Source organism: Peromyscus leucopus, chromosome 20 (assembly GCF_004664715.2).
Source record: "Peromyscus leucopus breed LL Stock chromosome 20, UCI_PerLeu_2.1, whole genome shotgun sequence".
NCBI lineage: Eukaryota > Metazoa > Chordata > Mammalia > Rodentia > Cricetidae > Peromyscus > Peromyscus leucopus.
In genome coordinates this window covers 2663574-2685140 of record NC_051080.1, presented here as the reverse complement: position 1 = coordinate 2685140, position 21567 = coordinate 2663574, and the positions used below count along the sequence as shown (strand labels likewise).

The window sequence follows — 21567 nt, the reverse complement described above, 5'->3', positions numbered from 1 at the left end:
CCAATAAAACTCACAGTTCGCCAAGTTGGACTCTGGCTGCATCTGTACTGTGGTCTGTCTGGGGTGAGCAGACGTGTGTGTTGTGTCTCCCCAGGAACTGTTGTGTGGCTTGTTGGAATGGGCATCTGTTGGGGAGAGGGGCTTGCTCAGGACAGGGTGGACTTCTCACTTTCAGAGGCCTAGGACCTCCTTGACCCCTCCTCCCGAGGGGAGAGGACAGAAGGCAGCCACACTGTGGGTCACAAGGTCCCCAGAGGAGCGGGGGAAACCAAACCCTGGGTGCCTACTGTGTGAAGACCACTTACTCCACAGCTGCTGGGGTCTGGTCACTGCAAAAGGTGGCTGCAGAGTAGAGGCTCAGAAGGCTAGGTGACTTGTCCCAGGTCACCCAGGTATATGGCAGCAGCAGCCAGATCGGTGAATGCCCCTGCCTCGGAAACACGTCACCTTCTCAGAAGTCCTCTTTCTTAGCTGCCTTCTCCTGTGGGAGCCCTGTAACCTGCCTGCTACCTAGGTTCCCTGCCTTTGGGGTGTTACACGGTCCCGCAGGCTGAGAGGCTCATGCCACCTTGGGGTGCCCACAGGCTCAGAGGTAGGCTGGGGTCCTGACCTCCCAAGCAGCCTAATTGCTGTGTGACTTTGGGTTGCAGCCAAACCCCTCTGGGCCTCACTTTTTCCACCTAGCGCTCAGGGGAAGTCCCGGGTAGATTTATTTATGAGTTGGATGTCGGGGTGGTGTCCGGGAGGCCCGAGAGGGCTCACCTGGAAACAGCACCTCCCCACCCTGCCCTCGGGCGGGGCCCGTTATGTAACGGGGTGTGCGGCAGCGGCGGCGGGAGAGCTTTGGGAGGCGGGGGACGGGGGGCGGGACGCTCGCGGCTATTCCGGGCGCCGCTATTTTTAGCCCATTGATGAGGCTGCGTCGGCCGCCGCCGCCGGGATTCCGGAGACGTCAATGGGCGCGCGTCACGGTCCCCGCCCGGCCGCTCGCCGGGGGAGGAGTTGGGGGCGGGGGCGCGGGCGCGGCCGGAACCGCGGGCGGGGGCGCCGGCGGGCGCGGCGAGAGCGGGAGGCGGCGGCGGCGGCGGCGGCGGCCTGGCATGGGCGACCCTGCGGGCCCGAGCGGGGCGCGAGCCCGGAAGGCGCGGGCGGAGACGCGAGCGCAGCCCGCGGGGCCAGGTGAGGGGCCGGGGCGGCGGGGACCTGCGTCCGCCGAGCTGCTGCGGGGTCAGCGCCGCCGTCCTCTCCGGCTCGCCCCGGGTGCGGCTGGGCGGGCGAGCGGCGCTGGACGCGGCCAGGCCCCGGGCATGCCTCCGCGTCCCGGTCTGCGGGAGCCAGACCAGCAGCCCAGGCTACCCGGGCCGGGAGGCGCCACCAAGCTCCAGGAGTCTGTTGGGGCTTGGGGACAGCGGTGGCTCCAGAGGGTGGTCTGCGTGGATGCAGGGCTCGGCCCCCCCGACATGGACACATCCCCTCCTTCCGCGTCCGTTTTCTGATAAGTGACCGGAGGATCTAAAGGTGGTCTCATGGAAAGTTGTGACCTGGATGGGGGGCTAGTGACATGGGCATGCTGTGGTCGTCAGGTTCCCAAAAGGCGCTGATGGACGCTCCTGCCCCGGGGCATCACAACCAAGGGGGATGTTTGTGTCAGTGACTTGGGTGAAGACTTGACAAGGAAGCCAGCTGGCTCTGTGGTGACCCAGGGCTAGGAAGAATAACAATGCACTGTGCTATGGGCCATGATGTCGATGATGGTGTCGGTTGGGCAGACAGATGGCTCACACCACTCTAATAAGAAATGGTGAGCTTTTCTTTGCCCAGCTCAGGAGTTCAGGCCGGGTGCTCACCCATGCGCAGCCACAGAGCTTCTTCGCACCCGCTCCTTGGGAGGGACTCACACTACCCCAGGTAGTGGAGCCAGGTTCTAGATGCACAGGTTAAAGTAGCCGGCAAAAGGGATGGATGCCTGGCCACGGCTCCCAGATCTGGGGACCTGGGCTCTAACCACAGCTTTGTCAGTTCCAAGCTGTATGACCAGGAACAAGTTTCTGAACCTTTTTAAGGTCTGGTCTTGCACAGTGCATAATAAAAACAATCTCTTTCTTGTAGTCCTGTGAGGCTGCATTGAGAGAATGCCAGTAAAGTTCTTAGCTGTTGCTTTTTGTGCCCACTGTCCAGTGGGGAGCTGTGTGCAGGTCCTTAAGGGCTTCAGAAGGCTGCCATCCATGCCCTGTTGCAAGTGGAGATTTTAGTTAAGAAAACATTCAAATGCTCCATAGAAAGGGCCAGCAGGTTTCTGGTGGGTCCCCGGAGGGGCTGACTAGCCCTCGAGGTAAGATTTTCTGATTCAAATTTGTAGTTCAACCAGGAGGAAAACTCATGTTCCTGTTGGCTCTGTCCCCAAATGGAAGGGACAGGCTCCTTAGCTGAAATGTTCCCCTCACCTACCTGACCTTCCCCCTCAGCTCAAGTGTGGGTCATCCCTTGCGCCCCACACCCACAGGCCCCAGTACCTCTGTTTCAAACTGAATGCCATGGTGCCGAGCTGACCACACTGTTTTCTAGCTGGGAGGCAGGTGATAGACAAGTGGGAAATCTGCACCCGTCCTGTGTGGAGTGAAGACAGGCTAGTGTGGGGGTGGGGAGGTGGGCAGAGGGCTTTGAGAAGGTTAGATGGAATGGAAACCTGGTGCCTTGGGAGGAAGCAGACAGACAGACAGACAGACAGATGTGGGACAGCAACTTCCCCGGTGGAGGGAACAGCCCATGCCAAGGCTGTGGGTGGTGAAAGGGGGCCCAGGTGCCTGGGGCACGTGGGGGAGGGCTGAGTGAGGAGAGGAGGGGGGGCTGGTGCTGAAGTCTACCCCTCCTTAGAGACCACCTTCCCCTCTTTTGAACTGCCTCAGCCTTGGGTTCGGCCTCTGCACGGGGCTTGTGACTGGTTCAATCCTGCGTGTGTAGCTGGGCCCAGGGTGTCGGCCTGCCCAAGATCTAGACCTCGAGGGCTCCTGGGTCTTCCCCTGCTCTGGGCACACTGCCTCGCTCACAGTAGTTCAGGAACGCTGACTATGTGACCGTTAGGAGGGAATTTTGATCCAGGGACAGGAGATGGGATAAGACATCTGTTCATCAGAGCTGTGAGTCAACTTCTAGGTACAAGGTGCCAGGCTCTGGTCCCTGTGTCAAGAAGAGAGAGAAGACCGTGGGGCTTGGTCCACCCTGTGATGACAAGAGGTTTTGTCCTGTTTTTAGTGCAGGGAGGGCAATAGCACAGCCCCTGGGAAGCAGGTTTGAAGCCTCCCAGACATGTGAGGGATGACAGTTACTCTGTGTGTGTGTGTGTGTGTGTGTGTGTGTGTGTGTGTGTGTGATCAAATCCAGCACTCTGTGTCCGTAGGCAGGTACTCTACCATTGCTGGCAGTTCCTTGAGGGAAAATCTGGGTGTCTCAGTCACAGGAGTGTCCCTTAGCTGGTGACCTCGGGGCAGAGGTCAGGAGCATGTGACCCACCCTCGGGCCTTCCCCTATCAGGGTTCTTCCACCCACTGTTATGGAAACACCGACTTCTCTTTTCCCAGCCCCCTGACCTGCAACCCAGTCCAATAGCTGTGAAGGCATTCTCAGCTTTACCCTCACTCCGGGCTCTAGAGGGAGGATGAGGACACAGAGTGAGAGAAAGGATTGGGGGTGTGGTCACTGCCAATAGCCAGTGCTAGAGGGGAGCTAGAAAGTCCAGGGCTGGGCTCCACAGCTGCCTTCTGCTCTGGGAGCAGAGGCCGGGTGCCCAGAAGTGTCTAGGATGGAGCCGGGGTCTGGAGTTAGCCTTTCCTTTTCCATCTTTCTCCTCGCCCCCTCTCCCACCTCTTCTTGTTTCCTGTACTGGGGGGTTGAACCTAGGACCTTGCCTTTGTCAAGCAAGCCCTTTACCATGATCTTTATCCATTCTGTTTTGAGACAGGCTCTCACTGAGATGCCCAGAGCAGCTTTGAACTCTTTCTGTAGTCCAGGCAGGCCCTTTACCATGATCTTTATCCATTCTGTTTTGAGACAGGCTCTCACTGAGATGCCCAGAGCAGCTTTGAACTCTTTCTGTAGTCCAGGCAGGCCCTGAGGTTGTAATTCTCCTGTCTCAGTCTCCTGACAAACTGGAGGTTCCAGGCTGCATTAAGAGGCCTGCTTGGCTTTTGTATGTGTTCATTTAAGACGTCCCAGGGAGGACACATCGCAATATGTGTGCTTGGATCTGTTTTCTGAGATAGGTCTCACTGTGTAGTTGTGGCTGGCCTTGAACTCACAGAGATCCCTCTGCCTGTGCCTCCCAGCTTGTTCATTTGTAAACCCTCTACATTTTAACCCCAATTACAGCTGCCAGTTTTAGAGATGCATGTCAATTAGAGATGGTGATTTCTTCACTGGGGAAAGAGAAGCAGGGAGAGGCTGTCATTTGTTGAGGGACTACGTGCTGGAGCCACGATTTGAATATAGGTAGCCTGGGACCCCTCACCTTGTTACTAGAAATTGACCTTCCTGTTAGGGACTGGGTTCCCGCCATAGGAATTGGTGAGAGTCTCCTTGCTTAGGTTAGAAGGCCGGGTTCCTTGAGACAGAGGAGGGGACCTCTGGACTCTGGGGCTGAGCTGGAGCCCTGTAAGGAGGGACAGGCGCTTTGCCTGTCCTCACAGGGGTCACTTTCTCTCTGCTCCCCATCCCTGTGTTCCCAGGGGCTTCGGGCAGGAGCAGCAGGAAGCAGGGCCACAGTGGTGGTGGTAGCGCGGCTTCTTGGCTCTGACATACCCAGATGCTGTCCTTAGCTTCTGGCCACCTTCATGTCCTCCAGAGCCCACTGCCTGGACTGCGTTCTACCCCTTGTGACCTGGGTCCTGCCCCGATTCTGACTCCCTGCTTCCCACCCTGTTATCTCAGGAGCACATCCCTGTTTGCGCCTCACTCATGCTAATTCTCTCCATAGGCCACCATGGACAGAGGCCAGCCCCCGCCCCGCCCTGGTGACTGGGCGCCATTGCTGGGCCCTGAAGGCTGAGGGCATGGAGTGAACGTTGACAGAGTCCCGGCGGCCCATCCAGAGTGGTAAGTACAGCTGCTGTCCTTGGTGCACCTCTGGGGCCCTTGAGCAGGTGGGGTAGGATGGGGGCAGGGCTGGGGGCAGGGCTGCCTGGAGAGGATGTGGTCTGGGGGGCTGGAGGGGGAAGCCCTGCCAAGGCGGCAGGCGAGCGAGCGAGGTTGCTAAGCATGGGAACATCTGATTTCTTCAGAGGTGGGGTGATGCGGGGGTGGGGAACGGGGAAGCCGTATGTTCTTAGCAGTTTGGGCTGGAGGCTCTGAGGCCTGGGCTCATGGGTGGATGAGGGAGGGAGGGAGGTGACTGCTGCTCTCAAGGCAGGCCTGTGCATGGTTCCAGGAAGCTGAAGGGTGGGGTGGGTGAGCTGAGGGCTGGGAGCATGGCAGGGGCGTGTGGGTTTGGGGGTTGGCCTGTTTCCAGGGTGTAGGTACTGCACCAGGGAGGTACCAGTCCTGGACTCTACCTGCCAAGCATGGGGACCACCCCTGTCACCATGGCGTTATTCACCCGATATTCTTAGAAAGTTCCAAACCTGTGGCCACCCCCACGGTGTCCTTGGCCATCTAATTTGCCCTTCCGCTTGTGAGAGGGTTTCAAGGGGAGTAGCTTCTCATGGCCCTGCGAGGAGGGAGACTGTGTGGAGCGAAGCTGAGACTCCAGGTCCGTGGGGCTCCCGGTGAGCCCAGAGGCTGGCTGATGGTGGAGGACAGCCTTCTTCAGATGGGTGACCTGGAAGGGACGGGGTGGGCTTTCTTACAGGGTCCCTGAGACCTGAGACACTGGGATGAGGCCAAGGGAACTCAAGATTTGGTCACCATGCCTAGGGGAGCTGGGATTCATCGTGGCGTCCTGGACATAGGCCCTGGTACCCTCCCTCTTTCCCTGGGACGTAGGGCCATCTTCAAGTAGCAATCCCTCAGGTTTGGGATGCTCTAGAGCAGTGGTCCTCAACCTTCCTAACGCTGCGACCCTTTAACACAGTTTGTGATGTGGCGACACCCCCCCCCACCCCGTTGCTACTTCATAACTGTCATTTTTGCTACTGTTACGAATGGTAATGTAAACATCTGTATTTTCCAGTGGTCTTAGGCGACCCCTGTGAAAAGGTTGTTTGCCCCCAAAGGGGTCGGAACCCATAGGTTGAGAACCACCGTTCTGGATGATGGTAAGACTACTCGCTGGTTCCTTCAGCATCCTCGGCCCTGTTGCTGCTTCCTGCAGAGCTGGTGATTGGGGGGCAGGATCTCACGGAGGAAGATGGAGTGGAAAGGACAGGGTGTGCAGTCAGCCTCGAGGGAGGCAGGGGAGGCCTGGGCAGTGGCTCCTGGGAGCTGGGCTGAGTGTGCACCTGGGAGCCAGCTTCTTGCTGGCAGGCAGCAGGCTCCATAACACCAGCTTGGGTTGGGGACAAGGAGAATTACTGTAAGTGGAAGGGGCAGGTGGCCCTGGTCAGCAGAGGAGATCTGGACTCGGGAAGCACGTGAGTCAGGACGGCAGCAATGGCCAGGTGTCTCCCTCCTCTTGGCCCGTGTTTCTACCTCCGGCCCTGACCTGGCTTCCTAAACACCCAGCCTTCCCATTGGGGGCAGCATGCTTGTTTACCCTGTTGTCTGGGTGACGTGACTGAGTGGAACTCCCATGTCAAATATATTGCCAGTGCTACCCTGAGGGGCTGCCAGCCAGAGCCCCGTGAGTGTTAGAGCTGCTAGTCTTGTGACGTGGGCACCTGTTTGCCAGGCCTGGGCACGGGCCCAGGGTCATGCTCACTCTGGGGCTCCCGTCAGCTGACTATTTTGGGCTCTTGCTGACCTGGGCCAAAGTCAGGCCCCAGCCAAGAGGGCCCTGAGGCGGCTCTCCCGGTCCCCAGAGGCCAGCTCTGGTTTCTGCTATATAAACAGAAGAGGACACACTGGCTTGGAGACAGTTCCCATCCAGAGACTGCTCGGCCAGTACATGGCCTCAGCTGGGAAGGGCAGGCTGTCACAGTCCCCAACTGGGTTTCTCGAGGCTGTGGAAAGAGCCCATTAACCCTGGATTCTTCCTTTGTCGTCTGGGTTTGTGGGGACGAGAGCTGGTAAGTTTGGGGAGTAGGGACACTGAGGCACAAAAAAATCAAAACTGGGCTCTTGGGATTTTTTTCCCCCACTCTGCCCATCTTGCCAGATGTTTCCACTCTGAATGGCATGCTGAATCCTTTGGTTTTGAGGGGAGGGCAGAAGAGGAAGAAAAGGGTGTTAGGCAGACCTGGAAATGGAGAACGGGCTGCTGCACATTCTCTGATGGAAATCAGACTTGAGAAGACTGACAGAGGGGACATGAGGGACAGATTTGCCCTCTCCTTCCTCAGAGGCTGCACACAGGTTGTCCATATGGCCAGGGGGAGGCCTCCAGGTTGCTCAGAGAAAGCAGTAAGCTAGGTGTCTGGGGGGCTATCTCAAGGTTACTCTCTGGGTAGAGACCCAGGCTCCCTGCCCTGTGGGCTATCTCAGGGTTGCTGATTAGGGACCCAGGCCCCCTGTCCTGTTGGGCTATCTCAAGGTTGCTCTCTGTCCAGGTTCCCTGTCCTGTAGGAACCGGCAGCTGGACTGAGGGGTGGATCTGCTGATCCCTGACTTGCCTACTCTCCTTGCTGAGAAGCAGGCTGTAGTGAAGCCAGCTGCCTGGGACCTGGGCCAGAGGCAGCCTCTTAAGTGGGAAGCTCCCACACTCTCTCCTCGTCAGTTCTTAAAAAAAAAAGTTTCCCCTTCTGAACAGGGTCCCTAACTGAATCCAGAGCCTGCCACTAAAAATACTTTAACAATAGGAAAGTGTGGCGGCCTTCCGGCTGAGGCTCCTTATCAGGGAGGTTTTATTTTGAATTTGGCTTTCTGCTGAGGAGGTTGGGTGGGGAGGAGACCTTGGGTAGGGCTAAGGAAGTTTGGTGGGTGTGGGAATCCTGTAAGGTGGGAGACCCCTCCCAGATGGAGAACTAGCCAGGGGCGATGCACCCAAGAGCTTGTGAGGAGGGAGAAATGAGGTAGTCTTTCCCGAGGACTGTGACCTCCTCTGAGCTTTCCTGCTCTCTCTGCCAGTTCTTCTTGAGGTCTAACCTTATTTCTATATACTGTGTATTAATTTCTTCTGCCCGGAAGGTAGATGGGGTAGAAAAAATTGCAGGATTGCAGGCAGCTTCTGTGGCCACGCTAACTTCCTTCGGTAATCAGCTTGTGTCCGTCCATCTGTCCGTCCTCCCCGCTCCCCACACCTGCTGCATAATGAGCCTGGAATTTTCTCTGTGCTGTATAGAGCTTCTTGCATCTTCTGTTTTCTCCCAGCCCCTCAGAGGGGAGGGGGTTACTGTTTAGTTCTCAGAGAGGGAGACTATAACCCTGGCCCCTGCCTGTCCCTGCCTGTTCCCTGCAGGTTCCTGGCATCCCGGTCCAAGTGTTCTGTTCGCGTGTTCAGCCTTTCCCTTCCCCAGTGAACTGAGTTCCCCACTAATGGAACTTACGATGCTCACGTGGGAAATGGTTTCGAAGGGCCATGGGACCCGGCCAGGTTTCACTACAAGGAGATTTGCTGGCCTGGAGCTCTTCCAGAGCTTACCTGTATTGAGGGAGCAGGGGACATGTTTTATGGGCTAACCTGGGAACCTGTTTTTTGTGGGGGAGGGGAGGAGGGAGTAAAAATATAAGGTCACTGCAGGTCCTGGAGAAGGACCAGGAGATGAGAGCCAGAGAGTTGGACTTGATCCTTCACCTGGGTTCACAGAGCTGCCATGGGAAGCCCCTGAGGCCACAGGTAGCACTTCTCTGCCCACAACACAAATCCCCTGCCCACTGCCAGGGCAGGAAGCGGAAGTGGCCCGGTCAGGGCTGGCAGCATGGGGCTGAGCCGGGGAAGCTCCCGGGGCCACTTCTCGGTGGGAGGAAACGAGGTCGCCTCCCTGGACCCACCCCATGGGAAGAGCATGGAGGCCGTGGGTGGGGACCGTCTTAGGAGAAGAGGGGGGAGGTTCCTGCCCTCCGGCTTACAGGGTGGGGCCCAGCCCAAGGGGCATCGTGGGAAAGGGCTGTGTGAGTCCACTTCCCTATTCCCTGTTTACCCAACTCGGCTGAGGAGTGATGGTGGACATTGCTAGCTCAGGCTACTTACCGCTGAAGAGCCAAGGCCCTTTGCAAGGGAGAGTGCGATCCTCACAGGATGGGGCTGAGCTTGAGTCTCTGATTCCCTATCATACTGTTTTCCTTCTCCTGATCCTGCTTTTTGAGACCGAGTCTGGATATGTGTACCAGGCTGCCCCTGAATTTTCAGTGATTCTCCTGCCTGAGTGCTAGGATTACAGATGTGAACCACCATGCTTTCCTAAGGTCATACGGTGCAACTCGTGCCAGCTCCCTCTGTTCTGAGCAACCGTGGACAGGACACACGTCTAATGAGAAACAGCTACTATGATTTCAGAAACATACACTTGAACTTGAACTCAGTCAGGTCCAGCTGCATCTGCATCCACTTAAACCAGCGGTTCTCAATCTTCCTAACGCTGCAACCCTTTAATACGGTCCCTCATGTCGTGGTGACCCCCAGCCATACGGTTATTTCGATTGCTACTTCATAGCTGTAAATTTGGCTACTGTTAATGAATCGTAATGTAAATATCTGTGTTTCCCGATGGTCTTAGGCGACCCCTGTGGAAGGGCCCTTAGACCTCCCAAAGAGGTCGTGACCCACAGGTTGAGAACTGCTGTCATAGGGTAAAAGCTTTGGGAGTGTAGTCTGAAGACCCCTCAAGAGCCAACACACTTGGGGCCCAACCATCTGAATCAGGAACTGGCATGCTTCCAGACCCACCGAAGACTCCCACAGAGAAGACACCTGTAACTGCTTCCACGGTGGATTTACAGGACTCGGGGGTCAAGTCAGCATACGCATAAAACAGGAGTTAGAGGATCTGTTTATAAAATGCAGGTTGTGATTTCAAGCTTGGGACAGGAAGAGGGCTGAATGAATGGGTTCAGGTGCGGTATCTTGACCCAAAGTCTGGTCCTTGGTTGGTATCTTGTTCCTGGACTTACCTCCCTACACCAGTGGGAAAAGGCTTTTTGGGAGTTGGGTGGCCCAGGAGCTGAAGTCAGAGAGGCCAGGCAGGACTCCAGCAGAGGGGAGAGTGTGCCTGTGACTGTGGTGGCAACTGGTACTGGGAATTAGCCGAAGGACCTTGCCTAGGGCCGAGTGATGATGTGCATCGGTAGGTTGGGCCCTGGTGTGGGCCTGACTGGTCAGCACTGGTTTTTGTCGGCAGGCAGAGTAGTTATGTCTTCTCCCTGCCCTCCGCGGGTTTCAGGTGTTCATCTTTAGTTTTGGACTTCCCACGTTACTCACTTCCCCTACCCCAAGTGAACAGCTGATCCTGGTTTGAGTCCTGAAAGCAAGACTCGGTGCTCCCCTGAGAGGTTTCTGTCTAGTCTAGAACCAGGCTTGCTCTGGGTCTCCCTCAGCTTGCATCCGGTATGCGCCTGCTTCCACCCTGCAGGGCCCTGGGCTACTCTTCTTGGGCAGCCTATGATCAGCGGGACGAAGTCTGGGATTCCTCCAAGTCCTTTTGGCCTTTCTTCCCTCTGCTGGGCTGTGTGCTCCACTCTGGTCCCTGCATGGGTGGCCCAGTTGTGTCCCCACAGAGGGACTCTTTCCCCTTAGTGATGCTACTTAGAGTGTAGTTAGTTGAGTTTAGACCGCCAGCACCACACTTCCACGTAGCAGCTGCAGTTCCTCATCCTCCTCTAGCTTTGAGGCGGCAAGAGGGCAGCCTCTACGATGTGCAGTGGCTCTAGGCGGTTGGCCCTGGTGAGGGTATCCACAGTGAGATAGTGAGTTCCCCGGCCCTGGTGAGTTCCCCAGCCTGGGTGAGGGTGCAGTGTCGGGGTATCCACAGTGAGATAGTGAGTTCCCCGGCCTGGGTGAGGGTGCAGTGTGGGGGTATCCACAGTGAGATAGTGAGTTCCCCGGCCTGGGTGGGGGTGCAGTGTCGGGGTATCCACAGTGAGATGGTGGTGAGTTCCCCAGTGCTTACATGCCCATTTCTCCTACAGGGTGGTCTGGGCCACTCTGTGCAAAGGCAGAATGGTGGGGAGGAGGAGAATGCTGGGACTCGAGGTGGAGAAAAGCCTGGGCCTCAGCACACCCTGCTGAAGACAGGACAGTGCACCTGCTCTTGCTGGCAGGAAGAACCCTTCCGACTTGTTTTTGCTGGCATATTAAAAACCATCTTGGGACTAGAGGGAGGCATCCAGGGCTGGGTAGAGAGATAAGGTAGGGAGCCAGAAGTGATACAGCCTAGGGCCAAGAATGTATGTGCTTCAGAGCGAAGGTGCCTCCTCATTGAACCCCTGGGTCCTGTTTTCAAATGAGAGTAGTTTTCCATATTTAAACAAAAGGCCCAAGGAGAGAAAAATCTAACTATGGATGGTGTGGGGGAAAGATCCAGGATCCTATCCACACTTCATCTTCCCCCAGGTGGCCTAGAAGTTCTTTGGAAGGTGGCTCGGGAAAGTTCAGAGCCGTGGACTCAATAACAGCGAGACTACATGCTGGCTTGGGGGTTCTGGTAACTTCTGACCAGGTCGCTGAATGACCCGGGCATTGTACCAAAGCTGCTCCATGTGTAGGGGACAGTGAAGATTTAGGAGGAGGCGACAGGTTGGTTAGGGAGGTCTTTTCTGGTGAGGGGATGGACTCCAGGTTACAAATGCCAGGCAAACAATCTACCACCAAGCTACACCCTCAGCCCATTTTTTAAATGGGAGAAGGGGAGGTCATTGGGTTTTCCCAGTTAAGGCTGCAGCATCAGTGGGCTGGCATTGGCTGCGGCTGGCAGTGGAAATGGGGGAGGTGGGGACAGACCGATATTTCAAAGAGGATCCCAGTTGGGGAAAGTTGCAGACTCTGCTGTAAACCTCTGAGCCATCTCTCCAGACTTCTTTCTCTACCTTGCTAGCAAATGAGGGTTCCCCAAGCTTGGGCTGGACTGGGCACATGTGCAAGGTGACAGCTGAACCCAATAGGCTCCAGGTGGTTGCAGCCTGGTCTGCACTTCGATACAGCCCTGGCAGCCCCTTCACTGCAGGCGGCAACTGGTTAGAGCCGCTCCTCTTCAGTGCTGCTGGAGTGGGGGGGCAAGTGCTTCCTTATCAGCGAGGGGGCCAGGGAAAAGAGCCCCTTGGAGATGGTCCTGGGTTCTACCCCAGTGTGCCACCACCTCGCTGAGTGACCTTGAGCATGGACCATTATGTCTCTGAGTCTATTTATAAAATGGGGAAGAGTTGGCATGAGTTTGGAGGTTTCTCAGGCTCCACCCGGTTCTGAAATTCGGCAATTTCTCAACTAGGGTGCATCCATCCTGCCAGAGGTTAGGGGGGCCACTGGTGAGAAATCAGCATCAGTCCGGAGCAGAGTCCGCTAGGCCAGCATAGGCCTGGCAAAGCCAGGTTCTTTGGGAAGAGACTTTGAAAGCCAGATCGTCCATCACCAGGAGCGAGGCTGGGGTTCTAGGTGCCATCCCTGGGACCAGAAGAGGCCTTGCTGGGCAAGACGCGCCAAGTGCACCTTGCCAAGGCTGAGGCAGGGGGCACAGCTCACTTTCCCGTCTCCTGGGTGTGTTCCAGAGTTGCTTGTCTCAGCTCTGACCTGCTCTGGCTTCCCCGAGTGGCAGAGAGTGACAACCCTAGGTGCCCAGGACAGGCTGGGAAAAGGGCAAAGGCGGAGCAGAGCCCGGGGTAGGGATGGGCAGGAAGGAGCGGGCACGGTAGGCACTGGGAACAGCTGGAGGGGAGGAGATCCTGCTCCGGGGAAGCCCTGGGGGTGCGGCTCTACAGCACCCCCTCCTCCTAGTCGGTTATTTCGGACCCCGGGACCCGATCCCGGGTCCGGTTTGGGGAGCCTAGCGGGTCTGGAAGCTGCTATATTTAGCGTGCGCGGCGGGCGAGAGGAAAACTATTTATAGATCAAACAATCCGCGCTCCCTGCGTCAATGGAACCCCGCGTGCGTCACGCGCGCAGACATTCCAGGCCCCCCCTCTTCGCCCCGCCCCCTCGGGCTCCCCGTCCCCGCGCCTCCTCCTGGCCGCCTCCCGCCGGAACCGCGCCGCCCCCCGCGCCCTTGTATGGCCAAAGCTCGCCGGGCCGCGTGCGTCAGTGGCGCCCCCGCCCCTCCCCATGCGTCACGGAGCGCTTAAGAGGAGGGTCGGGCTCGCCAGGGGAGCCCCAGTGCAGGAGGCGGTGAAAGTTGGGGGAGTGTGCGAGAAGGACTGCGGAGCGCACGCGGGACCAGGCTGCGACTGGGTCGCTGGTCCCGGCCAGGGAGAGCCGCAGCCGGCCGGGTAGGTACCCCGCGGGGAGTGTGCGACTCTTTCTAGGGGTGGTGCATGAAAGAGATCGGTGTACGCGCGGGCGGAAAGGATGTCTTCGGGTCGGCTTACGAGGAGGGGTGTGTAGAGTGCATCTGTGGTGTTAAAGGGTAGCTCTTGGAGCGGGGTGAGCTCGGGCTTGAGGTTTGGGGAGCGGGTGAAGGGTCTGCAAGGTGGTTGGTGCCGGTAGGTAGTGGAGGCTTGTCCAGCGCTTGTTTTTTGTTTTGTTTTGGTTTTCCCCCAGGGCGCCCAAAGAGGCGCACGGTACTCTGGGTTTGAGTGCTGATTGTGGGGTGTATGGGTGTATGTATAGCCTGAGCATGTTGCGGAGAGAAGGTATACAGTAGAGCTTCCGCGCTGCTGGGATCCATCCAACTCCTTGTAGGATTGGATTTCCACGGGTTTCCTTCCCAGGCTGTCAGCTCCTTTCCCAGTTGTTTACTTAACACTTTATAGGCTGTAGTTAAAATCAGATTCCCCTGCTGAACTTTCTGTCTGAACGGTGCAGGAGCTGAAGGAAATGGCTAGCTAGATTGGCGGGGTGGTTGCTGTGTTGGACTAAGTTGGCAGGGTGAGTGTGTCTAGAAGTATACGAAGGATTGTTTGAGCTGTACCCTGGCTCAGTCAGGGAAAGGGACACGTGGAGACTGGGTGGAAGTGCTCACGCTGGAGTCTTAGTGTAGTCCTGACCGGGGGATAACTCTCCTGTCAATCGAGACAGGCTTGCAGATCACCCCAGTGGTCCCTGTTGGATCTGTTAAGTAGGTACCTGAGGCTTGTTCACCTAACAGGTGCAAGCCACTGTGTGGCCAGGACCTGCCCCAAGCCGGATTCTCCCACTCCCTCCTTCAACCCCGCCTCTTCCTCCTCTCCACCCTCCCCCCTTGGGACTATCCCTTCCCCCACACACCCCAGGAGGCGAGATGCAGGTCTGTATCTTGTGTTGCTGACTATCTGCCTGAAGCTGGGTAGATTGGTGGGGGTTGATCCGGATGTAGGATGTCCAAGTGGAGAAACAGGATTTGAATGAGGCTGGAACAAATGCCCAGTCCTGACTGGCTGCCACCCTTCTTCCTCCACCCCCAACCCATCCCTGCCTGGGCTTCTTCTCCCAAGCAGAGGCAGAAGTGGCCATGTTGATTTCTCACAGGTGCTGTATGCCTGAGGGACGTGCCACTGGGCAGGCAGGGCTGGAACTTGGGGGTCACTGTTATTGGGAAGTTCCATGTCAGGCCAGGGGTGGGGCTGTGCTGTCCAGACACCTAGGGGTGGGTGGGGATGGGGGAAATGCTGGGACAAGAGGGCCTCAAGGGCTCTGGCCAGCAAGTGGTGACAGTGTACGTCCCATCACTACCCCATCCTCTGTCCCAGCTGGAGCCTCTGTGTGGCTTGCCTTCCCAGCTAGAAAGGCTAGAACTATACAGACCCCAGACTTGGAGGTTGGAAGGGACACTAGGTCCTGGAGCCTCTCCTCTGCAGGATTTCTGAACAGATAGAAACTTAAGGGTCTCCCTGGAATGGTGCTGTCTCTGCTCTTTCAGGTGCTCCTGTGTGTGTGTGTGTGTGTGTGTGTGTGTGTGTGTGTGTGTGTGTGTGTAACGTTGCCAAGCCTCTGGATGCTACAAGAAGCAGACATCTGCTTTAGCAGGGGAGCATAGGCAGAGGAGACAGGTTGTCTTCCTGCATCTAGCAGCAGGCTCCCGCACTCTGCCTAATGAACTTGTGTCTCCTGCTGGACTCTTAAGTGTCCTCTTATAAGAAACGACCCAGTTAGCTGAGAAATTCCTTTTGGGAGCGGCCCTTTCTCCTGTGTGTCCAGAGGCTCCTCTCTGGGTCTTCCTGCTCAGTCCCTCACCTCCCTCTGATATATGGTATTTAAGACTTTATTATTAATGAATTTTAACTGTGTGTGTGTGTGCGCGCGCGCGCGCGCTCTACAAGGCTAGAACCATCAGGTGACCTGGAGCTGAAGTTACAGATGGTTGTGAGCCACCTGATGTGGGTGCTGTGAACTGAACTCGGGTCCTCTGGAAGAGCAGCACATGCTCTTATACACAGCCATCTCTCCAGCCCCCAGCACATGGTATTTAAACGTCTGTAGCCATGTTACCCAACTCCTGGAAATGTTCCAGAAAGTACAGAGTGGGTGCGCAGCCCCAGAGAGTGGGACTGGGTGCCTGTGGGATCAGCACACAGGGCTGAGGTGGGGCTGGGATCTGGGGCTGCCTTGTTCCTTAGGCCACTGTGGTAGACAGTTGGACCATGACCTGCAGCTTCTCCATTTCCAGGACGTCTGTGGAGACAGACACTGGGGTGGGGGTGGTGAGGAAGGGGGTATGCAGAGCCTGGCATGTGCCTGGGAATGTATTCCCAGGAAGTGCCTGGCTGAGAAATCAGCAGATCTGCTCCTGGGGGCTGGGCTGAAGCTCTGTGGGTTGCCTCCCCCAGCCCCCACCCGTGAACAGGAGGCTGGGGGTTGGAGGAACACAACTTCCCCCTGTTCCTGCAGGGAAGGGCTGGCTAGATGCCTTCCCTAGGGTTCCCAGGCCCACTGGGGTGTGGCTGGCCTTCTGACTGAGCCCTCTTGGGCTCATGGGTCTCTGCCCGGGAGCTTTGTGTCTCAGAGTGAGATAGTGCTTGGGCTCGGGGGATCAGGATTCCTGGGTTCTGTGGTCTTGCCACCAGGCTCCCCCGGGTCCACCAGGCTTTCTGCTGCTTCTTACTGGCTCCTCCCCTTCCTCCCTCGGGTCTCCTCCCTCTCCAGAGATGCCCTGTATCCAAGCCCAATATGGAACACCAGCAGCGAGCCCGGGACCGCGTGACCACCTGACCAGTGACCCCCTGGCCCTTGAGTTTAGCAAGCCTACCATGGACCTGGCCAGCCCTGAGGCAGCGCCCACCGCACCCACCACCCTGCCCAGCTTCAGCACCTTCATGGACGGGTACACCGGAGAGTTTGACACCTTCCTGTACCAGCTGCCGGGAACAACCCAACCATGCTCCTCCGCTTCCTCGTCAGCCTCCTCCACGTCTTCTTCCTCGTCCTCAGCCACCTCTCCTGCCTCCGCTTCCTTCAAGTTTGAGGACTTCCAGGTGTATGGCTGTTATCCTGGCACCCTGAGTGGCCCCTTAGATGAGACCCTGTCCTCCAGCGGCTCTGATTACTATGGCAGCCCCTGCTCGGCTCCCTCGCCATCTACGCCCAGCTTCCAGCCACCCCAGCTCTCTCCTTGGGACGGCTCATTTGGCCACTTTTCCCCCAGCCAGACTTATGAAGGCCTTCGGGCATGGACAGAGCAGTTGCCCAAGACTTCCGGGCCTCCACCACCTCCAACCTTCTTCTCCTTCAGTCCCCCCGCCGGTCCCAGCCCCAGCCTGGCCCAGAGTTCCCTAAAGTTGTTCCCACCACCAGCCACCCACCAGCTTGGGGAGGGTGAGAGCTATTCCATGCCAGCGGCTTTCCCCGGCTTGGCGCCCACTTCTCCGAACCTGGACACCTCCGGGATTCTGGATGCACCTGTGGCCTCCACCAAGGCCCGGAGTGGGGCTTCGAGCGGCAGTGAGGGCCGCTGTGCCGTGTGTGGGGACAACGCTTCGTGCCAGCATTATGGGGTCCGCACCTGCGAGGGCTGCAAGGGTTTCTTCAAGGTATTTTGCTGAAGATGTTGTGGGTGCTTGCAGCCTGTTGGAAGTGGGGATGGACTGGGTCACCACACTGGGGTCTGTAGTAACCTTCACAGCTGGCTCTGTCCTGCAGGAAGAGGACAGGCGTATCGTTTTCCCCGGGAACCTGGGACCCTTCACCCGCGGGGGCACTCAGAGCTCTAGGGCTGCAGAAAGCCGGGGGGCGGGGGGCAGAAGGTGTGGCTCCTGCAGTGGTGTTCAGGAACAGAGATGCTAGTGGTCAGCCTCTGCTTCTCCCCTGCCCCCGCCCTCGCCTGGTGACGAGGGGGCCACGGGCACTTGTGTTCCTGGCACTGGATGAAAGGTCCAGGCAGAGGGTTTGGTTCCTCCAGGCTGGGGGTGGACTTGGGAACAGGCTGTGTGTTTGTCCTGGTGCTGGGTGCCTGCTTGGCTTCCCTTCCCCCCCACCCCCACCCCCTTAGGTCTCTCTTCCTTGCCCCAGGAAAGGGCAGGTGGACACAGGCAGACACCTGTTCAGAACAGGTGTCTGGACGGCCTCGAGGTCCTAGCCCCTTCGTCTCGGGCTCTGGAATCTTCCTTTTGAGGCAGGGCCCTCCCCCAACGTGCCCCAGACTTCTCTCCCCGCTCTGGCCCTCGATGTCTCCCTCCCCTGCACCCAAATGTTAGGAAAATAGCTATGAACAGAGAGTGCTTTTGTCTGCGTCGTCGTCGTCGTCGGCAGCAGGATCTGGACGGTCCCCTCCCCTGGGCTCCCCCCCCCCATGCTCTGACAGCCTGTTCCGTGTCTCCCCCCCTCCAGCGCACAGTACAGAAGAGTGCCAAGTACATCTGCCTGGCAAACAAGGACTGCCCTGTGGACAAGAGGCGGCGGAACCGCTGCCAGTTCTGCCGCTTCCAGAAGTGCCTGGCTGTGGGCATGGTGAAGGAAGGTGGGTGGTTAGACGGGGCGACCCGCCCGACGGGGTGGGGCAGCCAGGGTCACCCGGCATCCGCCTCCAATTCCCGCTCCCACCTCTAGACTCCAGCCCCGAAACGCAGATCCAGCTTGCACCTGCCTTGCTGGCCAGGGTCGGGTGGGGTGGTGGGGTGGGCCTGGGTTCCCTGTCTTTGACTTCTCAGTCCAAGTGGTGTGTACGGTGTGAGTTGAAGACCCTTCCTTCATTTCTTTCCTCAATACTGCCCGTTTCTCTGCAGTTGTCCGGACAGACAGCCTAAAGGGGCGGCGGGGCCGGCTGCCTTCAAAACCCAAGCAGCCCCCGGATGTCTCCCCGACCAATCTCCTCACGTCGCTCATTCGGGCGCATCTGGACTCAGGGCCTAGCACCGCCAAGTTGGATTATTCCAAGGTGAGGTCCCGCCCACCTGCCCTGCCCCTGGGAACGTATGCAGTGCCTGCCTGTTAGGAGAGGTTCTCCTTCCAGGACAACATCAGGAAGCGGGGAGCCTCCTCCTGGGCACCGACTAAATGCACTGGGGTGGGCGTGGGGTAGGGGAACCGGTTACAAACCGCTGCCGTAGCCCTGGGTGTTCCTGTGGGGATTGACAAGCACACGGGCCCAGTCTAGGGCTCATTTGCCCTCCTGGGTCTGACGTGCCAGGGTGTGACAGCCGGACGCGGTGCTTAGCTCTTCGTGGTCCCTTTCAGTTCCAGGAGCTGGCGCTGCCCCGCTTTGGGAAGGAGGATGCCGGCGATGTGCAGCAGTTCTATGACTTACTCTCGGGTTCCCTGGACGTCATCCGAAAGTGGGCTGAGAAGATCCCTGGCTTTGCTGAGCTTTCCCCGGGAGACCAAGACCTGCTGCTGGAGTCCGCCTTCCTGGAGCTCTTCATTCTCCGCCTGGCCTACCGGTGAGCTGCCCGCCCGCCTGCCGTCCTCCTGACCCTTCTGCTCTAGCCTGTCCGTACCCAAGTCCTGACTGTCCTCTGCCTCCTGCCAGATCTAAGCCCGGTGAAGGGAAGCTCATCTTTTGCTCAGGCCTGGTGCTACACCGGCTACAGTGTGCCCGAGGCTTTGGCGACTGGATTGACAGCATCCTAACCTTCTCACGGTCCCTGCATAGCTTGGCTGTGGATGTCCCTGCCTTTGCCTGCCTGTCTGCTCTGGTCCTTATCACCGGTGAGTGGCAAGCACCAGGCTGGGCCCCAGGGTCGCAGGGCCACTGGGTAGGGTCTCTAGCACTTGGGGACCCCTAGAGTGCCTGCAGCATTTGGGATGTCAGGACCTGGAAGGGGACTCGGCTGTATCCACCTCTAAAGCTCACGGCAGCCTTTGAATGACCCCAGCCTCCCCGAGACACAGCCCAGGATGCTGGGGACCTGGTGTAGGGAGTCAGTGTGTTTGGAAACCTCCCTGTCAATCTCGCAGCACACAGGAAAGTGCACGCGTGAATTTTTCACACGCTGCACTTGGATAGCCAGCGCTGTGGCCCAGAAACAGAGGACCAGCTTCAGCTCTTCAGGCTCCCTCCCATTCTTGTCTCTGTAAGAGGCAGCCACCCTGCCAACCACAGTGGTTGTGCCTGTTGTGGGTACATATATCACAGGGGTTGGACTCCGGTGATAAAGGTAGAGGTTTCTCTCTTCTGCTTTTCCCCCTTTCCCACTGAAGTTTCTTAGGGGACCTGCCTGAATAGAACAAAATCAGGAGAGCCGGGGCTTGAAGGGGTAGTGAGGTCTATACGTAGCTCTCCTTGGTGGCAGCCCTCCTGTGAGATCCCAGGCTCCCTCAGAACCATGTGGAACCTGTACCCCAGAAAACCTGGATTAGTGTTTTATTTCCTTGGTCTGAACTTAGGCAAGTCAGGAAAGCTGTCTGGGCCTCGCTCTCTCCCTTGGGACGGTGGAAACAATCATTTCAAATGCTTAACCGGTCTGGGGAATGAGTGCCTGTGGGGCGTGCTAGAGGAGTTGGGGGGCTCTGGGGGAGAGGGCGTCAGCTGAGCGACTCACTCTGTACTCCCTGCCGCCGCCGCCGCAGACCGACATGGGCTCCAGGATCCTCGCCGGGTAGAGGAGCTGCAGAATCGCATCGCCAGCTGCCTGAAGGAGCACATGGCCACCGTGGCCGGAGAGCCCCAGCCAGCCAGCTGCCTGTCGCGTCTGCTGGGCAAACTGCCTGAGCTTCGGACACTGTGCACCCAAGGCCTGCAGCGCATCTTCTACCTCAAGCTGGAGGACCTGGTGCCCCCTCCACCGATTGTGGACAAGATCTTTATGGACACGCTGTCTTTCTGATCCCTACCCTGAACACGTGTGCACACATGTGTGTGTGTGTGTATGTGCCCTTATGTCACCCATGTGCCTTTAAGCCCACGGACCCCCAGAGCACTCCACCCCCAGCCTGGTTTTGAGCTAAGACTGACTCGCCTCCTCATTCCAGAAGATGGGCAGGGAGCTCAAGCCCTGGGGGAGGGGGTGCATTCACGGGGGTGACCCCACTATTTGTCTTATCCCTGTAGCTCAGTCCTGGCCTTCGTGGTTTCTTTTTTTTTTGTAAGATAAAACATTTTTAACACATACCACCCTGCTGTAAATAAGCCGAAGCTGCTGTAAATACAGAAAGGAGGAGGTGGAGGTGGAGGTTGGGGGGTAGGGGTGGGGCCCCCACCAGCCTGGGCAAGCCTTTCAGCCTCCAACTGGAGATCTCTTCCCCCTTCCTTCCTCATGTACATAACTGTCACTCAAGGTGAATGGCAGGTTCCGATTTATATTTGTGTATTTTCCTGGATTTATAGGATGTGACTTTTCTGATTAATATATTTAATATATTGAATAAAAAATAGACCTGTAGCTGAAATTGAGTCTTTTCTCTGACGTCACTGTGTGTTCTGCTGTAATTAATTACGTAAGATGTGACCATAGCGCCGGGGAAATCTCAGCTGTCGCCAGTGGGCTGGTAAGCCTCCGTTACTCACTTGCAGGTGGCAGGTCATGACGGGGCCTGGCTCTCCTCTCTCGCGCAAACACACGTCTCACTGTGCAGCATGTGTAGGGCAGACGTGCTGTGTGGCTCAGTTGGCTTCAAGTTGTCCTCCTCCTTCCGCTTCCTGAGTGTTGGGATTACGGATGTGCACCCTCTACCTGCATCTGGAACTCATTCCTAGCGTGAGAGGCCTCTGGTAACGGCTGGCTGATGGGCCCACAGTGGATGGCGACTCTCCCGGGGATTAGATTGGCCAGGATAGATCTAGCCTCAAGCCTCAGGTCGGTCTCTTAGGGTTCTGACCCTGGGGTAAGGATACTTTATGATTTAGACTTTGGGGGGGGGGGGGTTAAGACAGGTTTCCCTGTGTAGCCTTGGCTGTTCTCGGAATTCTGTAGAGCAGGCTGGACTTGAACTCACAGACATCTGCCTGCCTCTGCCTCCCAAGTGCTGGGATTAAAGACGTGCACCACCACCACTTGGCTAAAATATTTTTTTAAATATTTATTGGTGGGGTTAGGGATTTAGCTCGGGCCCTG

At 57.5% G+C, this 21567-nt stretch overlaps 1 protein-coding gene across 3 annotated transcripts; it reads left to right on the top strand.

Moving 5' to 3' along the window:
* The first annotated feature begins 1091 nt into the window (after positions 1 to 1091).
* Nr4a1 (nuclear receptor subfamily 4 group A member 1) lies at positions 1092 to 20902 on the top strand. 3 transcript variants are annotated; one of them, XM_028874523.2, is made up of 8 exons: positions 1092 to 1179; positions 4970 to 5088; positions 16226 to 17109; positions 17906 to 18035; positions 18301 to 18452; positions 18752 to 18954; positions 19044 to 19222; positions 20084 to 20902. In XM_028874523.2, the coding sequence occupies exons 3-8, from the start codon at positions 16228 to 16230 to the stop codon at positions 20338 to 20340; spliced, it is 1803 nt and encodes a 600-aa protein (XP_028730356.1). In that variant the 5' UTR covers positions 1092 to 1179; positions 4970 to 5088; positions 16226 to 16227; the 3' UTR covers positions 20341 to 20902. The 3 variants fall into 3 exon arrangements, with proteins under 3 accessions (XP_028730356.1, XP_028730357.1, XP_028730355.1); XM_028874524.2 differs by lacking the exons at positions 1092 to 1179; positions 4970 to 5088 and adding an exon at positions 6988 to 7154; XM_028874522.2 differs by lacking the exons at positions 1092 to 1179; positions 4970 to 5088 and adding an exon at positions 13236 to 13434.
* Positions 20903 to 21567: the final 665 nt, after the last annotated feature.

What these genes read in the sequence shown, in the direction of transcription:
- Nr4a1 (XM_028874523.2), top strand. Translation starts at nt 16,228, where the DNA reads ATGCCCTGTATCCAAGCCCAATATGGAACACCAGCAGCGAGCCCGGGA. An exon ending in TGTGGGCATGGTGAAGGAAG is followed by an intron (nt 18,036 to 18,300) that starts GTGGGTGGTTAG and finishes GTTTCTCTGCAG; the next exon opens with TTGTCCGGACAGACAGCCTA. An exon ending in ATTCTCCGCCTGGCCTACCG is followed by an intron (nt 18,955 to 19,043) that starts GTGAGCTGCCCG and finishes GCCTCCTGCCAG; the next exon opens with ATCTAAGCCCGGTGAAGGGA.